The sequence below is a fragment of the Lipophrys pholis genome (assembly GCF_963383615.2).
Source record: "Lipophrys pholis genome assembly, chromosome: 4".
In the NCBI taxonomy this organism is placed as follows: Eukaryota; Metazoa; Chordata; class Actinopteri; order Blenniiformes; family Blenniidae; genus Lipophrys; species Lipophrys pholis.
Window position 1 is genome coordinate 35,046,726 of NC_137637.1, and position 17,826 is coordinate 35,064,551.

At 42.3% G+C, this 17,826-nt stretch overlaps 1 protein-coding gene across 1 annotated transcript; it reads left to right on the plus strand.

Moving 5' to 3' along the window:
* Window positions 1–1,617: 1,617 nt before the first annotated feature.
* Window positions 1,618–9,315, plus strand: hgh1 (HGH1 homolog). Its single transcript, XM_080462526.1, has 10 exons — window positions 1,618–1,757; window positions 3,168–3,291; window positions 3,465–3,603; window positions 4,580–4,717; window positions 4,893–5,044; window positions 5,191–5,291; window positions 5,924–6,022; window positions 6,601–6,692; window positions 6,779–6,901; window positions 7,981–9,315. The coding sequence occupies exons 2-10, from the start codon at window positions 3,182–3,184 to the stop codon at window positions 8,197–8,199; spliced, it is 1,173 nt and encodes a 390-aa protein (XP_080318652.1). The 5' UTR covers window positions 1,618–1,757; window positions 3,168–3,181; the 3' UTR covers window positions 8,200–9,315.
* Window positions 9,316–17,826: the final 8,511 nt, after the last annotated feature.

The following is a 17,826-nucleotide window of genomic DNA, read 5'->3' on the forward strand; positions in this document are numbered from 1 at the left end:
ACTACAATACTACAATACTACCATGAGAACCTGGGCTTTACTTAGTTACTTTACCCTTTGATTCCCGTATTGATTTCTTGACGTACCTAATTTTTGTTAAAAGTTTTCTCATTTCATTTCTTTCAGTTTCCTACTTTCTAAACGATTCTCTCCGTCACACTTTAACATCTAATTTGTGTCGCAGTCAAAATGTTTCACCAACATTATTTTGTTTATTCTCCAAATAAAGGCTTTAATAGATATACTTTATTGAACCCATGTGGGGAAGTTCTTCTTCATATTTCTCCTTCTGATATGCATTATGGAGTTCCACAAGGTTCTGTGTTAGTACCCATGTATTTCACAGTACCCATGTATTTCACAGTATGCAGACGCAACGATCCGTCTTTGAAACCAAATGATCTTGATGTGAGTCAAACCTTTTCTTAAAGACTAAACCCTGAGTGGGCTAGAAGGTTCTGCTCTCTGTCATTTAAACATTTTTATATTTGCCTCAAAGTTTCCTAAGCAAACTGCAGTTCCACTGGGTATTACTCTGACTGCGATTACTACAAAGACAATCCTACGGGTCATTTTGACTTATTACTTTCTCACAATATTTTTATTAATTAGTTCCAAAATGTAATTAATTTGATCTATCTCTCTAGACGGTATCTTTGTAATGTTTCATATAGTGAAATCCTTTCCTCTAACTTGGTGTCGCAGGTTCCAGGCGCTGATCCCACCGACTGGACCGGAGACCTTGGACCGGTTGTGAGTCCGTCTCAGAACGTCTCTGGGTTCTCCAGTTAAACACAGATCAGATGGAACATTCAGGACTATGGAGACAGAGGAAGGGTTAAGGTTACAGCCACTCATGGTTCAGATGATAAACCTCCTCGTCTTCAGTCCGACTCCCAAGGAGTTCATGTCGCCACACAATCAGAACCATTAAATATTATTTCATAGTGAAAACAACCCACTAAGAGTTAACTGAATGCTGATCAAGTTAAAAGCTGGAAGATGTTTAACACATAATTAATGCTGTTGAAATAATGAAATAAACATTTCATAACTTATAACGAACACTTAAACTTGTTAAATGACCAAAACATTAATCAGTTCCTTGTTTTCTACTTTTTTATTACATGATATGCAAGTAAATATTTGCATTTATGTCTTGGTGTATGAATACATGCATATGAAATGATTATGTTTTATGAATAAACTGCATTGTTTATAAGAGAGACTGACGCTGAGCGGTGCCAATCGTCCAGTTGTTTGTTTGGATATGGTTTTTTTCTTTATTAGTTTTTCCATCTTTGTTTGCTTGTGGTTGAAACAGCAAAGCAAAATAAATAAATAAAGTCTTGTGGAAGAATGTACATATAATTGATAAAAGATACAATAAATATAGAGAAACAAATACATGATATGTAGGTGTAAGTTATATTGAAGATATAATTGAATTATGATTTTATTTAATATTTTACTGATTCCTTCAAGTCATTTTGGTTTGAACTTTGTATGATATCGCTATGATTTATTTCACATTATTGACACGCGATTAATGATTTTAGTTGCTGGTGTTACCGTGACCACTAGGGGGCGGTAAACTCATGAAAAGGAATTCAAACTGCAGAAGAAGAAGGTGACCCGGAAGTGAGGCTGAGAGTGTGTCCACGTGTTTCCCCGTCATGATGTGTGATGCTTCAGGGATATAAACAAGAGGAATAACAGAGAAATGAAAACTATCCACGTGCTATAGCAGGCTCCCGGTAAGAAATGTGTCATTAAAGATGTTAAATCTTGAGACAAACAGACGTATTTTGCTCTTGCGAATCCGTAATACACAGATTTATTTAACTTTGAGCTGCTGATGCAAATGTATGTGAATCCATGAGTAATGTGTGTGTAATAATCATATCAACACGCTGCTTTAAAAATCATTTTAATGCTGAACTGTGAACTGTGTGGAGGACTAAATGTGCCAAAATTAATAAATGAATACTCTATTAGATAATTATTTAAATATGTCAATTCATGAAGCAGTGCAACACCGGGCCATGAAATAATTAATTTAATAGTAAAAATAATTGTATGTTTAAATTGTTTAATGTTTAATTGTTTTTCAATAATTAATGACACATTTAGTTAATTATTTAATTGTGTATTTATTTTTGGCACATTTAGTATTCCATAGAACTGTCATTTATTATTATTAATTATATTTTATTTTTCTTTATGTTTGTTTTTGCTATCTAAAGCGTCTTTGAGTGTATAAAAAAAGCGCTATATAAGTTGGATGTATTATTATTATTATTATTATTAGTTTTTATTTTTTCCAGGTCAGGCTTAGCTTTAATAATCTGCCTTGTTGCTTGTCTGGAATTGTAATAAAACCAATGTAATGTTTCAGAAGGTAGCTGATACTGAATAATATTCATATATAATATTCAATATCATCTTAACATGTATTTGAAACTACAGCAGAGGGACAAAGGTGACATGTAATAGTGAGACATGGTGTAACTTAATCATTCAAGAAAATAACATAAGAATTATGTTGTTATTTGTATTTGAGCATTTATTTGTCATGCATAATAAACACTTTTATAAAGTTTAGATTTTGCTGAAACAGATCAAGATTTAAACATTTAGCTTTGATTTATATTGTCGTGTTTAGAAAAGTTTTTCATAATGACCCTATACTGGACTCACAGTTTGTTTATGTTTTCCTAATATTAAGTTTCTGCTTTTCTGTCGTGCAGATTTGGAACGTTTATAATGAAAAACTCCACATTTCATCAAACCCTCACAATTAAATATCCAAAATCCACAAATGAAAGTCCTACAAATGAATTGTTTTTCTTTCAATAGTTTAACATCCAGATAATCTTTAAAAATCTACGGAAATATGTGAACCTCTATTTGGAACTGCAGGATGAGGTTGTCTGCAGCATTTACTGTGGATTATTTGATCAATTTGAATTTAAACCGCAGCTCTGATATTCATTCCTCTTCCGGAGCAATAAGTTCTCCACCTCCGCATCGCCGCCGCCGTGGCGGTGGTGTTCTGGACATCACAGTCTGCTGCTGTCGTCCTCTTCCCTTCTTCTGAGCTTGTTGTTCACAGTGATGTGGTTAACGGGGTATATTCCTTCTTCTTGTTTGTTTGCGTGTCTCAGACAGAGCTGAGAAGATGCTGAGTGACGCAGAAGCTGAGGAGCTGCTCTCCTTCCTCGCGTCCAGAACTCGTCCAGACGTCAAAGGTCGGGCCACCGAGTGCATCCTGGGTCTGTCTGGGAACAGGTGAGGACTTTACCTGCAAAGCATCTGAGTGTCTGTGACTGCTGACCAGGGTTACTGACACTTTGCACATTTCTGTTTTTAGTTTTTTTATTAATGAATTTTTAAAAAAAAAGGGAGAATCCCAGTAGTTTTTATTTCCACTCTAAGTAATGTGTGTGTCCGTGTGTGTTCAGGGACGGCTGCCGCCTCCTCCGCTCTAAACCAGACCTGATCGCTGCCCTGTTCGCGTTGACCTCTGACCCTTCGGTTGCCATTGTGAAGGACTGTTACCACATCCTCATCAACCTGTCAGCCGATGAAACTCTGCACCAGGTGAGCGCACACTTTGGATCCATTAGGTGTTTTAAAGAACCGGTTCTGTACAGCTGTATCTGAGTATGATCTTTTCCTAATGTAACTGAAACTGTGAAGCTTTTGATTATATTGTAGATGTATTTTGAATAAACTCAAGCTTTCCATCTCTTTTTGGGGTTAATCTCGTCCTTAGACTATAAGATCTGATATTATTTCCATTTTTTAACCACAGGTCATAATTATCACAAGAGAATTTGTGTATTTTAATTGTAAAATCAACTGAAAGAAAAGAAAAAACAGAAAGACGTGTAGCTGTAAACCGTTTTCTACTCTGGATTCCTGTAGAAAAGCTGTGGTTACTGTCAGTAGGATTGAATATCGCCGCTGGACGGATTCCCTGTGGGAGAAGCAGGTCGTCCAAAACGATAGAATAGTTTTCAGATGGGACCACATCTTTGTTTTTCTTCAGCTGCCATGTTTTACTTCTGCTAATAAGTAAATAATCTCTTGTTAATCCCTTTATTCCCTCAGATATCAGGCACCTGAGCTTTGTGGACAGACAAGTCTCTTGTCTTGTTCCATATAAAGTTTAGACTCTGTTTACACTCCAGAAGGTGTTGTTCTTCTTTGTTTGTGGAGTTTGTTCTATTATTGGTGGGGGGGCTGCTTCCCTCAGCAGCTTTCTTCAGGGTTCCTCAGTCCGACTCGATGTCACCTTATAGCGTCTTGATCTCATCTTTAGTAATGATCTTCCTGAATTCACAAATTAAAAAAAGAAACTTTCATATGTACACACTGATATCTTGTAGTTGGAGAGGAGAAGCACAGCTTGTTAAAGGCTTTTAAATGATCATATGTTCTCTAGAATTTATTGACTGAGTCCAAACGGAAGCGGCTCCACCCTCCAAAGGTTTTGGAGAGAATAAATTCCCTGTTTGATTCTCTCTGGAAAATAAACTCTGCGTCTTTGTCTGTTTTGTTTTGTGTCTCTCAGGTTTTGCTGAAGGACGCCAAAGTTCTGCCGGCGTTGTTTAAGAAGCTCCAGGACCCGGACTACTTCTTCTCAGATCAGATCTGCACCATCCTGTCCAACCTGACCCGCCTGGACAAGACCTGCAAGACGGTGCTGAAGGTCCGACCGTCTGCAGGGTGACGCATTCGCCTCACTCTTTCTATGCCAAGTGGCTTTTTTTTCCATCTCCATGGTCTTTGACCTGTGCGATGGAGAGAGCTGAGACGCCAGAGCACCGTCAGGAAGGGACGGAGGCGTGTTAATTAAAGGTTAAGGTGAGTCTCTGTGGTTTCAGGTCCTGCAGGAGGAGCTGGATCTGGCTAAGCTGGTGGAGATCTTCTGTACTGAAGGCTTCAACAAAAGGTCCAAACTCCACTACCTGGCTCCGCTCTTATCCAACCTCACACAGCTGCCCGAGGCCCGGACCTACCTGCTGGACCAGGACAGGTGAGTGACGACACAGGAGAGGGCTGGTGGGAGAGCTTCCTCAGCTTCCTCAGCTTCCTCAGCTTGTCCTGCCTCCTGCGGTCACATCCTGTCCCAGCCTGGTGTTTACAGTAAAGGTAAGGCAGCCTGGTGTTTGTGTGTTTCAGGTGTGTCATCCAGAGGCTGCTGCCCTACATTCAGTACCAGGCGTCCGTGGTCAGAAGGGGCGGAGTCATCGGCACACTGCGAAACTGCTGCTTTGACCACAGTAAGACATCCGTACAGCTGCCGTACACTCACTGCTGAGATATTATAAAATACTGCGTAGCACCAATACCATGACTTTTGTCAATAATGTGTGAAACTAATCAAATAAAATGTGAATTACTGAAGTTTCCATGAACTTGTTACTACTTGTTTGATGAATAACTTCAGATGTTTGATTAAAACTGGAATAAAAAGTCAGATCTCACTGGTCTGACTATAGCCGAATGTGTTGAGTTGTATTGTTATTATTATTATTATTATTATTATTATTATGATTATTATTATTACTTGTATTGTAATATTAGCTTCCTAAAGCTGTTTCCCTCTTTAAGTTAAGGCAAAGGTGCATTTTGCGGTGAGATTATTTTAATGTTGAATGAATAAATTCAGAATGAAAAGCCACAGTTTCTCCTCCTCCAGTTTCTCCTTATCGGACCTGCACGGCTCAGAACCTCAAACTGAAGTGAGCTGGTCTGTAGAGGAGCTGCCGGAGTGTCTGGAGTTTCTCTCAGCTTCCATTAGAACATGAACCCATTTGGTCCCAGAGCAGAGTGACGTCCAGTCGTGTCTCTGCTCATCTGGAAGCAGATTCCTGGTGTGTGTTGATGCTGACGTTTAGCTGGCTGTGTTCAGGTCATCACGAGTGGCTGCTGAGCGACGCGGTGGACGTCCTGCCCTTCCTGCTGCTGCCGCTGGCCGGGCCGGAGGAGCTGAGCGAGGAGGAGAACGACGGTCAGATAATCTCTGGATTATAAAACTCTGAATGAAAAGTCACAATAAACACGTCCCAGTGTGACTTAGAAACCACAGTATTAAAAACACAGGAGCCTGAGGGGATGGTTGTGGTGATGGTTTGAAAGGATCAAGAAAGACGGTGACTGATGAGAATCCTCGTGTTTCTATTCTGTGAAGTCGAACTTTTCAACTGCAGCTTATTTCTTGCTTCACATGTTTCCAGGAACATTTCTCTGAAGTGTTTCAGTACTAAAAGAGAAACTTTGTGTCCGAGCCGCCATGTTGGTTTGAACCGCCGGAGCCGAGCGATGCGTTCAGGTGCATCACGTAACTCCGCCCGCCGACATGTCAACGAGCTGCGAGGCTGCACAGTCGTGAGGCTAAATGCTAAACACGATTAAGAGATGACTGACAGTCGTTAACAAGCTGGACCGTGCAGCACGCAGCACGGCAAACGTTGTCATTTTGTTGGGCAAGACTCCCAGAGTGTTTCTACAAACTGGGGAGTTGATCATGTCGATCCTCGGTCCAGATTCCCTCTCTGAGCTCTGCTCTGCTTGTTTTGCTCTTTTCAGGTCTGCCGGTGGACCTGCAGTACCTCCCCGAGGACAAGAAGCGAGAGGAAGACCCCGACATCCGCAAGATGCTGCTGGAAACACTCCTATTGGTACACACACACACACACACACACACACACACACACACACACACACACACACACAGAGAAACTGATGTTTGCGTCGTGTCGTGCAGCTGACGGCGACGAAACCCGGCCGGCAGATTCTGAAGGAGAAGAATGTTTATCCGATCATGAGAGAGTTTCACCGCTGGGAGAAGGACGTCCACGTCGCTGCAGCCTGCGAGAAACTGATCCAGGTGGGAAACGAAGCCACGAGCTGCGCTCAATCCTAATCCCTTCATCTTAAAACGCTGCTGCAAAGAGGCAGAGGGATTTCAGCTCTGCACCAAGACTGACCGTTACACAGGAATAGTTCACCTCTCTATATCGGGAGCTCGGGGGGACACACCTCCGAGGAGGAGGAGAAGAATGTGGACCGGAATGTGTGAAAGTCAGGGAACCTGGAGAGGAAATTACTGGGAACATTTGATTCCATATTTTATCTCCTAAAATCAAGAGGGGACTGGAATCAACCCAGCAGCCATGCTGGAGGCCATGTGGGTGGATGTCAACCACACACACACACACACACACACACACACACACACACACACACACACACACACACACACACACACACACACACACACACACACACACACATTCTGGACTTGTTCGAACATCAAACAAAATATGTCTGACGGTAAAAATAATCCTAGGAAATGAAATCCCCAGAACGTGGAAGGTTTTATACCTGGGACAGGTGACGGGACAGGAGACATGGGACAGAGGACAGGTGACGGGGCAGGAGACAGGTGACAGAGGACGGGACAGAGGACAGGTGACGGGACGGGGGACAGGACAGGGGACAGAGGACAGGGGACAGGTGAGGTCATTCCGGAACAGGATCCGTGTCTGATAAAAGTAAAAAGACTGTTATACAAACTAAACTCTTGAGAACGTCTCTCTCTCTCCCATCTTGATGCTGTGTGTGTATTTCTGAGAGAGAAGCCAGGGGGCGCTGCGGAGCTACAAAGCTAAAAGTGCGCAGAGAAGAAAAAAACTCAAATTGCTTAATTTTTCAATCGTCCGAAACAAAAAAGTCAAATGAATCTAAAAAAAACTTGGACATATCGCCCTGGTCTGCTGGAGACACCATTTCATTTAAAAAATGGAGAAACTACCGAAGACAGGACGGAGACGACAGCACCACCTCTTCTACCAGACAACAAGGACTTGACTCAGCGCAAAGCTGAATACTCAGATAATACTAATGTAATATAAGTTAGGAGGAGGAAGTGTGGTATGTTCAATGAGTGGCTGCATGTCTCCCCAGGTGCTGATCGGAGACGAGCCGGAGGAGGGCATGGAGAACCTGATGGAGGTGGAAATCCCCGACGACGTGCAGGAGAAGCTGAAGCAGGCCGACGCCAGAGAGCAGGAGGATCTGCAGAAAGAGGCGGAGCGAAGGAGGCGGGAGGAGGAGGAGGAGGAAGAGGAGGGCAGGAACGCAGAGCGGACAGAGAAGGAGCAGGAGAGCGGACTGATAAAATGAAAGAAACATTTTTATTATTTACATCCATGAACCAGTTTGAAGGTTTGAGTCCCATAAAGAGAAACGACGCTCTGATTCTTTAATAAACTTCTGCTCACGTCAGTTATTACGACTGATGAATCACTTCATGACACCGAATCGTTCACCGTCTCGTGAGTATTAACATTTGCTTTGTGCTTTAACACCGCGCATTCATTTTAGAATAAATGAATTTGAATCATATTTCTTTTATCGCAGCAGCTTTTTTTCCCAATTTGAATTGTGAGAACTGCATGAAGAGCGTTTCAGTTTCTTTTTGGTTGAAGCTTCTATATTTACCTGGTTTGTTCACAAATGTTCACGTTGAGTGTCGATAGTACGGGCAAAGTTTGAGCTTTTTTTAAGGCTAAAACTTTTCATCATTGCAAACATCCTATAATATTTTACACAAATTAAGAACAAATATGATCAGACGTGCAGTTGAGCTATTCTCAGATGTTTGAGCGTCTGAATCAGAACTAAAGTTTAATGACTGAACACCGACGCCGCAGCGGAAAGTTTCATTTTATGTGAGATTTTAATGGATGAAGCGACGATAAATACTTAAATGTTGATATAAACATTTGATGTTAAATGAAATTGATCTGGAAATATATTTAGGTAAACATCAGATGGCTCTGCTCCTCAGTGGCTCATCATCTTTCTTTTTATTCGACGGTCAGTGAAGCTGAGAAAAACTGTTTACATGTGACGACGACAGCAAATTCAAAGTCGTCATTCAAACTCCGGCGCTTCGACTCCAGTTAGACTCCAACTGGAGACATTTTCACTGTGAGGTGAGTTTTCAACCTTTATTGTTAAGAGATTTAAAATACTATTGTTTTAGCCTATTTAACCTTTTTTTAACTAGTCATTCTAGGTTGTTTTTTAATTACATGAAGCAGCCAGAAGAGGGCGCCAGGGAGCTACTGTGATTTCCTCCACATGGGGCTTCGTTTATTAAAAGCTGCTGCAGGAAGTTTGTCTTTCAACCTGGAAACAAACAGACTGAAATGTGAGGATGTGGATCTAAACTGTAGGACAGTTTAATAACCTGCAGCTCACATTTTTAACTAATAAACAGAAATGTGACGTTAGAATGAACGTGTTCGACTTCCTGATTTAGTTAGTTCACCTCTGATGGTCAAACACACTCTGTGTGTGTGTGTGTGTGTGTGTGTGTGTGTGTGTGTGTGTGTGTGTGTGTGTGTGTGTGTGTGTGTGTGTGTGTGTGTGTGTGTTTAGATGTGGTTTAGCAGCAGATTCTACAATCAGGGACGCCGCCGTGCGGTAGCGGTTTGCCCTGTTGCCTCACAGTGAGAGGATCCCTGGTTTGAGTCCAGAGCTGAGGTCCGTTCTGATGTTCTGCCGGGCTTTTCTCCTCCTGGTGCTCGGCCTTCCTCCCACAGTCCCAAAACATTCCTTTGCAGTTGAATGTTCAGTTTGAAGTGAGCGTCTGATGAGCTGGCCACCGCTCCAGGTTCTACCCTGCTTTTGGCACACAGCCAGCTTCGCCCAGCAAACTGCAGTTGGATGAAGTGTTTATAGGAGATGGAGGGAAGGGTTAACCATCAGGGTTGGGGACTTTGTGGTGGAAAGATGAGATATTTTCCTCCATTGTCTGGAAATATTCTGACTTTATGATCATCCACACACTTCACACTCATGTTGATGGCAGGTTGTCCATGTTTATTCATTTATTTAATCATGTACTCTAAGATAAATGATAAACTGAATTAGGAGGATTAGAAGGTCCTTATGAGGAGATTGTGTATTTGTTTACAGTTCATCAGGATGACAGAAGTAATAAAGTTTAGAGCAGGAAATGAAAGTAAATCCCTCCATGATGTGGATGTTGGTGTGATATCGGTTCACCTCGAGGTTATATGAAAGTCAATCTATCACTTAAACTCAAAACTTCCACTTCCCTTCATTAAACTTTACAGCTGGACTGTCGCTGCACAGCAAGAAACCCCCCCACATGTGAGCCGGGGCTTCTCCTGCAGGTTCTCCTTGGACCAGAATCTTTTCTGCTTCGACAGAAATACAAGAGAAAGAAATCCCAAAGAGAGAAACACACAAATCCTGCACTTGTGAAGACATGGAAATGAAGAAATTGAGTTTGTGGTTCACTGACAACCAAAGACAGCCAGGCGTTTCTTTATCAGAGCCTCTGTTAGTCTTTCCACCTGGACTCAGGGTCAGTGGGTTTGATCAACCTTTTCCAGTCTGAGATGTTTTCAGCTGTCACTGCAGGCTGAAGCAAAGAACTGAAACCTCTGGAGGAAGTGCTTCTTTCTTCCCCACCAGACTTCTGCTGAGTGCAAAAACAAGAACCGAAACCAAACTACCCCGTTTAAATCCCAGCTGTTAAAGTTATTTAACATGCAGAGGATTTATTTACACTTATTCACCATCGCTGCAGAGTCTCTTTCATTTTACCACCGAGTATCATCGCACCAAAACATGTCAAAGTCAACATTAGATGGGTTATATCACATCTGAGTTCTAACTAGATTACAGTTTGAGACTCTCCACCCGGCTGGGCTGTTGGAGGGACTCCACTGTTTACCATCAAGCCACACTGATGAGCTTCTGTTCCTGCTCTGGATCGGTCCTGGTACTGCATTTTTTTTATGTGTTTCTTTTGAAATATGATGATTCAAACGGTGATCTGTCAATATGACAAGATGAGTGAAAGTACAATATGATTGATGATGTCTTACTGGTCTGGTCTGCGGGGTCGGGGGTCGGGGGTCACTGGGGCTCATCACAGCTCACTCTGGGTGTGAAAGCCGGTGGCACCATGGATCGGTACAAACGGTTTTAGAGTTGCCAACTACCCTCAGAACCATTTGAGGGACGTGGAGAAACCTGATGCACTCACACCAAAGGCTGCCCAGAAAATCCCGGCCCGGATTTTAAAGAAGAAAACAAAACGTGACTGACGTTGTAACCCGGGTCATTTCTTGACCGGAGCGTTGAGTCGGCATGATAATCACTGATCGGAGGCATTTGCAATTCAGCTTATTAGTTTCATGTAAAAACGAGGTTGCTGGTTTTAAGCTGAGTTGGAAATCATTAACTTCCCTCTTTTATCAGTTGGGTCATTATTTCACCCAGAAAAGGAAACACTAGTTTTCATAATCCTTGTTTGAAAACAGTGTGAGAGCGGGTGCACTTGATATTTATATAACGGTGGATTTGTACACTGTTAAGAGTGGATATCACTTTACTGCGGTTTTTTCTTTGATTTCCAAGCAATAGAAGCTGTATCTGAGATGGAAAGAGGGGAAACATGGCTATCTGAGTCTTTCTTTGTGTTCAGAGTCAGTAAAGGGAAAACAGGAGTCAGAAAACTGATGAACCAATTCCAGACGTGTGTTTTATCAGCGCTGCGGTGAATTTATTCACCCAGAAGTCACGAGTGATGATTCTATGATCGATAAACCGACTGAAAGCAACAGCAGCAGGACGCCGCTGGCTCGGAGCGCACGTCCGGCACGTACAGCATGTGCCTACGTCAGGAAAACGCCTCTGATTGGCGGAGGGACACCGGAAGTCCCGCCCACTGTCCCTCTGGTTTGGCGGATAATCCCCCCTAAAAAACAATAAATTACCCCTATTTACGTTACCCCGATTTATGTTATTGGGGCCACATTCAATTATGTTATTGGGTTTATTTTGTACCGGTAAATTTGTAAACACTCGATGGGGGATGAAGTTTATTTAAAACGAGGTGCGCGGATCGATGCGCGGATCGATGACGCCTGAACAGGTCGTTCAGATTCTGCAGTAATAATCAGTCCAAACAACACCGGAACTGATCAAAACAAATGTACATACATACATTCTTTAGAAGGGGATGGGATTTCTTTTTAATATCTTTGATTTCAAACATGTAAAATAAGAAACAAAACAGACAGACAATAAAAAAGGAGAAGAAAAACCCAAATGAAAGAGAAAATGTAGAAAACAACACCACGTGCCAGTCTGTATTTACATGTTTGAAAGGGAGTAGGAAGAAGTGTGAACTTATTCAGGATATACTTCTTCCAACTCCTTTTCTCCAAAAGGACAAACTAGATTTGCTTGTTTATTTTCTTTGCATTATCTCTCTGTCTTGAGTTTGTTTGCACATAATCAAGACAAACATTTTTACAGTTGTTTTCTTGTTGTTTACTTACTTGAAAATGAACAAAAAGCTACTCCGACGTAAATCAACACGGCAGTGGTTTGGGCCAAAGAAAGGAATGAAATGCTTCATTTCCTCCTCCTCCTGGTAGATTGATGTGAGAATGACCTTGTTTGTTTCTTTCCTGGAATCTGACGGCTCGCTGTGAAGGATGTTGTTTGGTCGTGTGAACACCGAGAAATCTAACCTTCCCCACTGATAAATACTGCAGTTCCCAGTGCCATGAATGCAGTATTACACCCTGCAGGTAGAGCAAAACACTGAGAAGAGGTTGACTTCAGGTGTGTTTATGTCCAATCAACTGTCTATTGATCATTTCAGTGTATGGATTTCTGCAGAATCCCTTGAATCTTTGGCCTTGAACATAATTTCCATTTCTTTTAAAACCAGAATAAAAAGTTGAGGATTTTGTTTTCAGGTCTTTACTCTTTATCAGGATTGTGACCATATTTGACAGATTCAATCAGGACAGTCACTTTATAGATCATATATATGCCAAATACTGGAATTGGTATTTCTTGTGTATGACTTTGTGAATATTGTGATGATGCATGTGAAATTAAAATACCACTTTCTTTCTGGACATTGGCCGTTAGCTCATGACCTGACACCTGCTATTGATTTTAAAGTTGCTTGTCTTGACTGGATGGTCTTAATTTGGAACTCGTCTGCCTTAAAACTCGACATTTTCATGAGTTTCATGCGATCGGTAGCTTGTGAGTCTGGTTTCTTGACTTATTGATCTCCACTAACCGTTGACCTTTGACCTCTTGGTGCTGATTCAGGACTTCTTCTCTGGACGTGCTGCTGACATTAGACTTTTTCTTGACCTGCAGTTTGTTGATTTTGGATTTGTTCGTGTTACTTCTGGACTTCTGTTTGGGCCTTAAAACATGTTGATTTGTTGATTTCCCAGCTCAGATATCACATGCACAGTTGGTCAGTGACTCAGAGGGACTTACACTCCTGGAACTGCTCAGAACCACGACCAGTATTTTGGTGGGGTGTTGTATTACAGCTCTTTGAACGCGACCTGTCACCAGGATCCTTTGCCTGCGAAAGTCTTTACAGATAACGTCCAACCAGCAGGAGGAGCTGTGTCCTCTGACTTCCCAGACCAGCTGCATCCACATACCTAGGTGCGTTTGGAAAATGGAAGAAATGACACAACCGTGCATGAACCAGCCAATCATAGCAGAGTATTTTCACTGATGCACGATTCAATGCAACAGCAGATCTGCTCTCATCCGGTGGACCGAGCAGGAATCCAACGTCACGGCGTCTGTCCAGCTGCTCTCTGAATCCTGTCAGTGTGTGCTTGAGTGTTTTTCACTCAATCTGTAGGGACAGAAATCTAAAACCTGAAGTTGTAAATCATCAGTCGTGGTTCAGACTCAGTTTACGGTTTCAGGGGAAAGGAAGGAGCGATTGAGTCCAAGTTAATGTAATGTTATCTGGATGGATAGTGTGTGTGTGTGTGTGTGTGTGTGTGTGTGTGTGTGTGTGTGTGTGTGTGTGTGTGTGTGTGTGTGTGTGTGTGTGTGTGTGTGTGTGTGTGTGTGTGTGTGTGTGTGTGTGAGGACTGTCAGTCCTGTGTAACATTCACCACACTGCTGAAGAGAGAGTTTGAGCTCATGCTACCAGAATAACAACTCCTCCTCCTCCTCCTCCTCCTCCTCTTCCTCACCCTCTCCCCTTCAATCCAGCGCCTGTATGTGAGTGTTTGCACTTGCTTCTCTATCTCTGCGAGGACCCGCTTGAGGAAGTAGACGTTTGGAATTGAGTACATTTGTTTAAAAAAACCAAAAAACCAGACCCCTGCTATGTGGACCTGCTCCAGCTGGACCCGGCGAGGTGCTTCAGCTGTCAGATCCAGATTTGGTTCACCTGAAGTGAAATGAGAAGCCCCAGTGTTTGCAGCCATGCAGCCTCCACAGCTCACTCATTGACACTTCATCTCTTGTTTGTTTGATTGGTACACACAGGAATGTGTCATCTATGGGGAGTGACTGTGGTGCTGCTATTTAAACCACCGTGTCTATCTGCCCTCGGGGTTTATGTGACAATAAGGCCTGAGGAAGCCTCCGTGTGCTTCTCACCAATAATCCCTCTACACAGCCACAAACTGCCGTTTTCATATCCCTGTAAATCCATAGATTAAACACAAGGAGCTGGACTTTCTACGTGCAAACAGTGTGACCCACACTCAAATGCAGAAAAAGCAGATGACGCATAATATCAATACAGGTCAATGTAGAGTAGTACGTATGTGCTGCAAACATAAGCAAAGCCAGGAAGCTCTGTGTACTTGTATACTCTATATGCTGATATCTTCCAGAGACAGACTGTGACCTTCAACCTAATGCATGTCCTTACATACAACGTGAATTTATGTTTGTGTGAGTGTGTGTTTTCTGGGTATTTCCCTGTTGGCACAAGTTTATTATTATTGTTGTTGAAATCCTTGACAAATAGAGGCGTTGAAATGTTTGGTCAGTCGGTCTGAAGGTAGCGTGTTGAGTCGTCACAGCGTAGAGCTGCATTGCACCTTGTTCCAATAGAGGTGAAGCCACTAAATCCTGGAGAAGACAACAGCTAGAGAAGAGACACACCGACCGGTTCAGCAGCCTCCTCTTCTTCTTAAGCTATGACAAGAACTAACGAGTCATCATTTAAAGAACAGAGCAGTAAATGAAGCTTGCATCTCAGCAGAGGGGAAATAATAGAAGTTCAGTGTTTCTCTGCTGCAGCTCGCCGGACGCAGAGCCGACTGGCCCAGACCCGACCGGCCCAGACCCGACCGGCCCAGACCCGACCGGCCCAGACCCGACCGGCCCAGACCCGACCGGCCCAGACCTCCAGCTCCTCCAGCTCCTCCAGAAAACTCACTTATGACTGGAGTCTCATGCATGTGTGCTTCTTTCTTCATTCCAATATTATTCTTTGCTTTTCTAAGCCAGTGCAACTGGTGAATCAGTGAATGTGTATGAGATGTAGTGATTATTTATAGGAGGAAAAACAAGAAAGAAAATACATCCTGTGATCAGTTTGTTTATGTTCCTCCTGTGAGAGTCCAGTTTCCTTATTGTTTTCTCAGTCCAGTCAATCTAAAGAGTACTTCATATTTTACTTTGTGCCTGAAAGATTATTTCAATTGAATTCTATTTATTTATTTATTTGGTTGGTTATTTGTTTGTTTCATTTGTTTATTTATTTGGGTATTTATTTATTTATTTATTTATTTATTAGGTTATTTGTTTGTTTGTTTGTTTGTTTCATTTAGAAAATCTTTTACAGAACAAAATAACAGAGGAACTATATTCTCAACATGGTTATTAATAACAACAAGGAGAATTGAAGTGACGGTGGGACAAAAAGGAGAAAAAGACATTTCAGTTCCATACAATGTTTTGCTTGTGGTTTATTTGATTTTGTTAACTGTTATAAAAGCCATCCTACCCTGATTAGACTGGTTCTGTGATGCCTTTTCATTTTTAATTCATCTTTTTTCTTCTTTTTGGTTCCTGGATTCCAAATAGTTCTAGTTTCTAGTTGATCAAAGTGCTTCACAGTAAAGCGAGAAAGAAAAGAATGAAAAGAGAACAAGAATAAAAACATACACGATAACAAGACTCAAATCAAATCAAAATAAAATAAAATAAGATAAAATGTCACCGTTACTGTTTATTAAAAGCCAGTCTGAATAAATCAGTTTTGAGATTTAAAAAGGCCAAAGTCGGTTAAGGTGCGTATCTCAGGGGGCAGACACTGAGAAAGCCCCACCTCCCCAGGGTTTATACCTGGCTCTAGGTGTACACACAGTATATATACCAGATGTATAAATGTAAAACAGGTGTAAAAATATCAATTCCAATAATGATTGTTCACATACAATATTGTATAATGTGTATTCAATGTAGGATAATTCATCGCCAACATGTAATAATAATGATTCAGTGTAAGTGTATACAGTACACAGTATTAAATGATGTATACAATACAACACAAACACTACATGAAACAATATGGAGCAGGTTCCTCTAACCTCGTTGTGAGAAGGTCCTGGTTTCGAGGTGTTTCTAGTCTTACGTAGTGTTTGCATGTTCTTCCTCTGCATGTCTTTCTTCAGGTTATGAGTGTGAATGTCTGATTCTCAGGCTTTTTGCTCCGTGATGGACGACACAGGATGTGTAGCAGAATGGAGAATGGATGAAAATATGAAATGATATAGTATAATATAAACAAATACAATATACATTTATACACAGGATAAGACCTTAAATATCTCAGTATTTGTTTAAGTGAACTTATAGTCATTATTGCATTTTGGGCATTTATATACTCGGACTACTAAATGCTCTGTTGCACGCGGTGAAAGACGAGTTTATTATATGTTTAGTGGGGATTTCTTCCATCTTCTTGTAAACTGTCATGCTTGTAAATCACTCCACTGTGGGACAATGAAGAAAGATCTCATGTCTTCAAGTTAAAACAAATTGCTCATGTTATTTTAAAATATATTCAATTGAATCAGGGACAGTCACGTAAAAGAAAGAGTCTAAAATCTAAAGGTTTATTGGTTCAGTAGTGTTTTCACCGTCCCCCGGCTCGTCCCCCGGCTCGTCCCCCCGGCTCGTCCCCCCGGCTCGTCCCTCGGCTCGTCCCCCGGCTCGTCCCCCGGCTCGTCCCCCCGGCTCCTACCACGGCTCGTCCCCCGGCTCGTCCCCCCGGCTCGTCCCCCCGGCTCGTCCCCACGGCTCGTCCCACGGCTCGTCCCACGGCTCGTCCCCCGGCTCGTCCCCCCGGCTCGTCCCCCCGGCTCGTCCCCACGGCTCGTCCCACGGCTCGTCCCACGGCTCGTCCCACGGCTCGTTCCCCCGGCTCGTCCCCCGGCTCGTCCCCCCGGCTCGTCCCACGGCTCGTCCCCCCGGCTCGTTCCCCCGGCTCGTCACCCGGCTCGTCCCCCCGGCTCGTCCCCCCGGCTCGTGTCGGGACTGTCTGGATGTGAATTTATGTCCTTGGAAAATGCTTCAGAGAACAAACATGCTGACGTCGTCGGCTCATGTTGGAGCAGATAAAGCCGTTGTTCAATAAATTCTTTTACGCTGCGCTCACACGCTCTTTTTTACAAGTTCTTCCTCCAGGCGTTCATGTGGGATAAAGAAGAAACAGCTAAACTGATAATACAAGACCTGTAACAACCCATTAATGACTCTTTACAAAATGTTGCTGTCCAGGTCCTTGGTTATATAAAAAAAATTTAAAGTTTAGATCTACTCAAGGCCAAATTGCTTGAACAGCAACAGACTTTTACAACCTGATACCACAAAACTAATTGATTTGTTTGGCAAAGAAATTAATAAAATCCATGTACAGTGGATATATTTTCACTTAAAATCCTGTTTTATAAACTC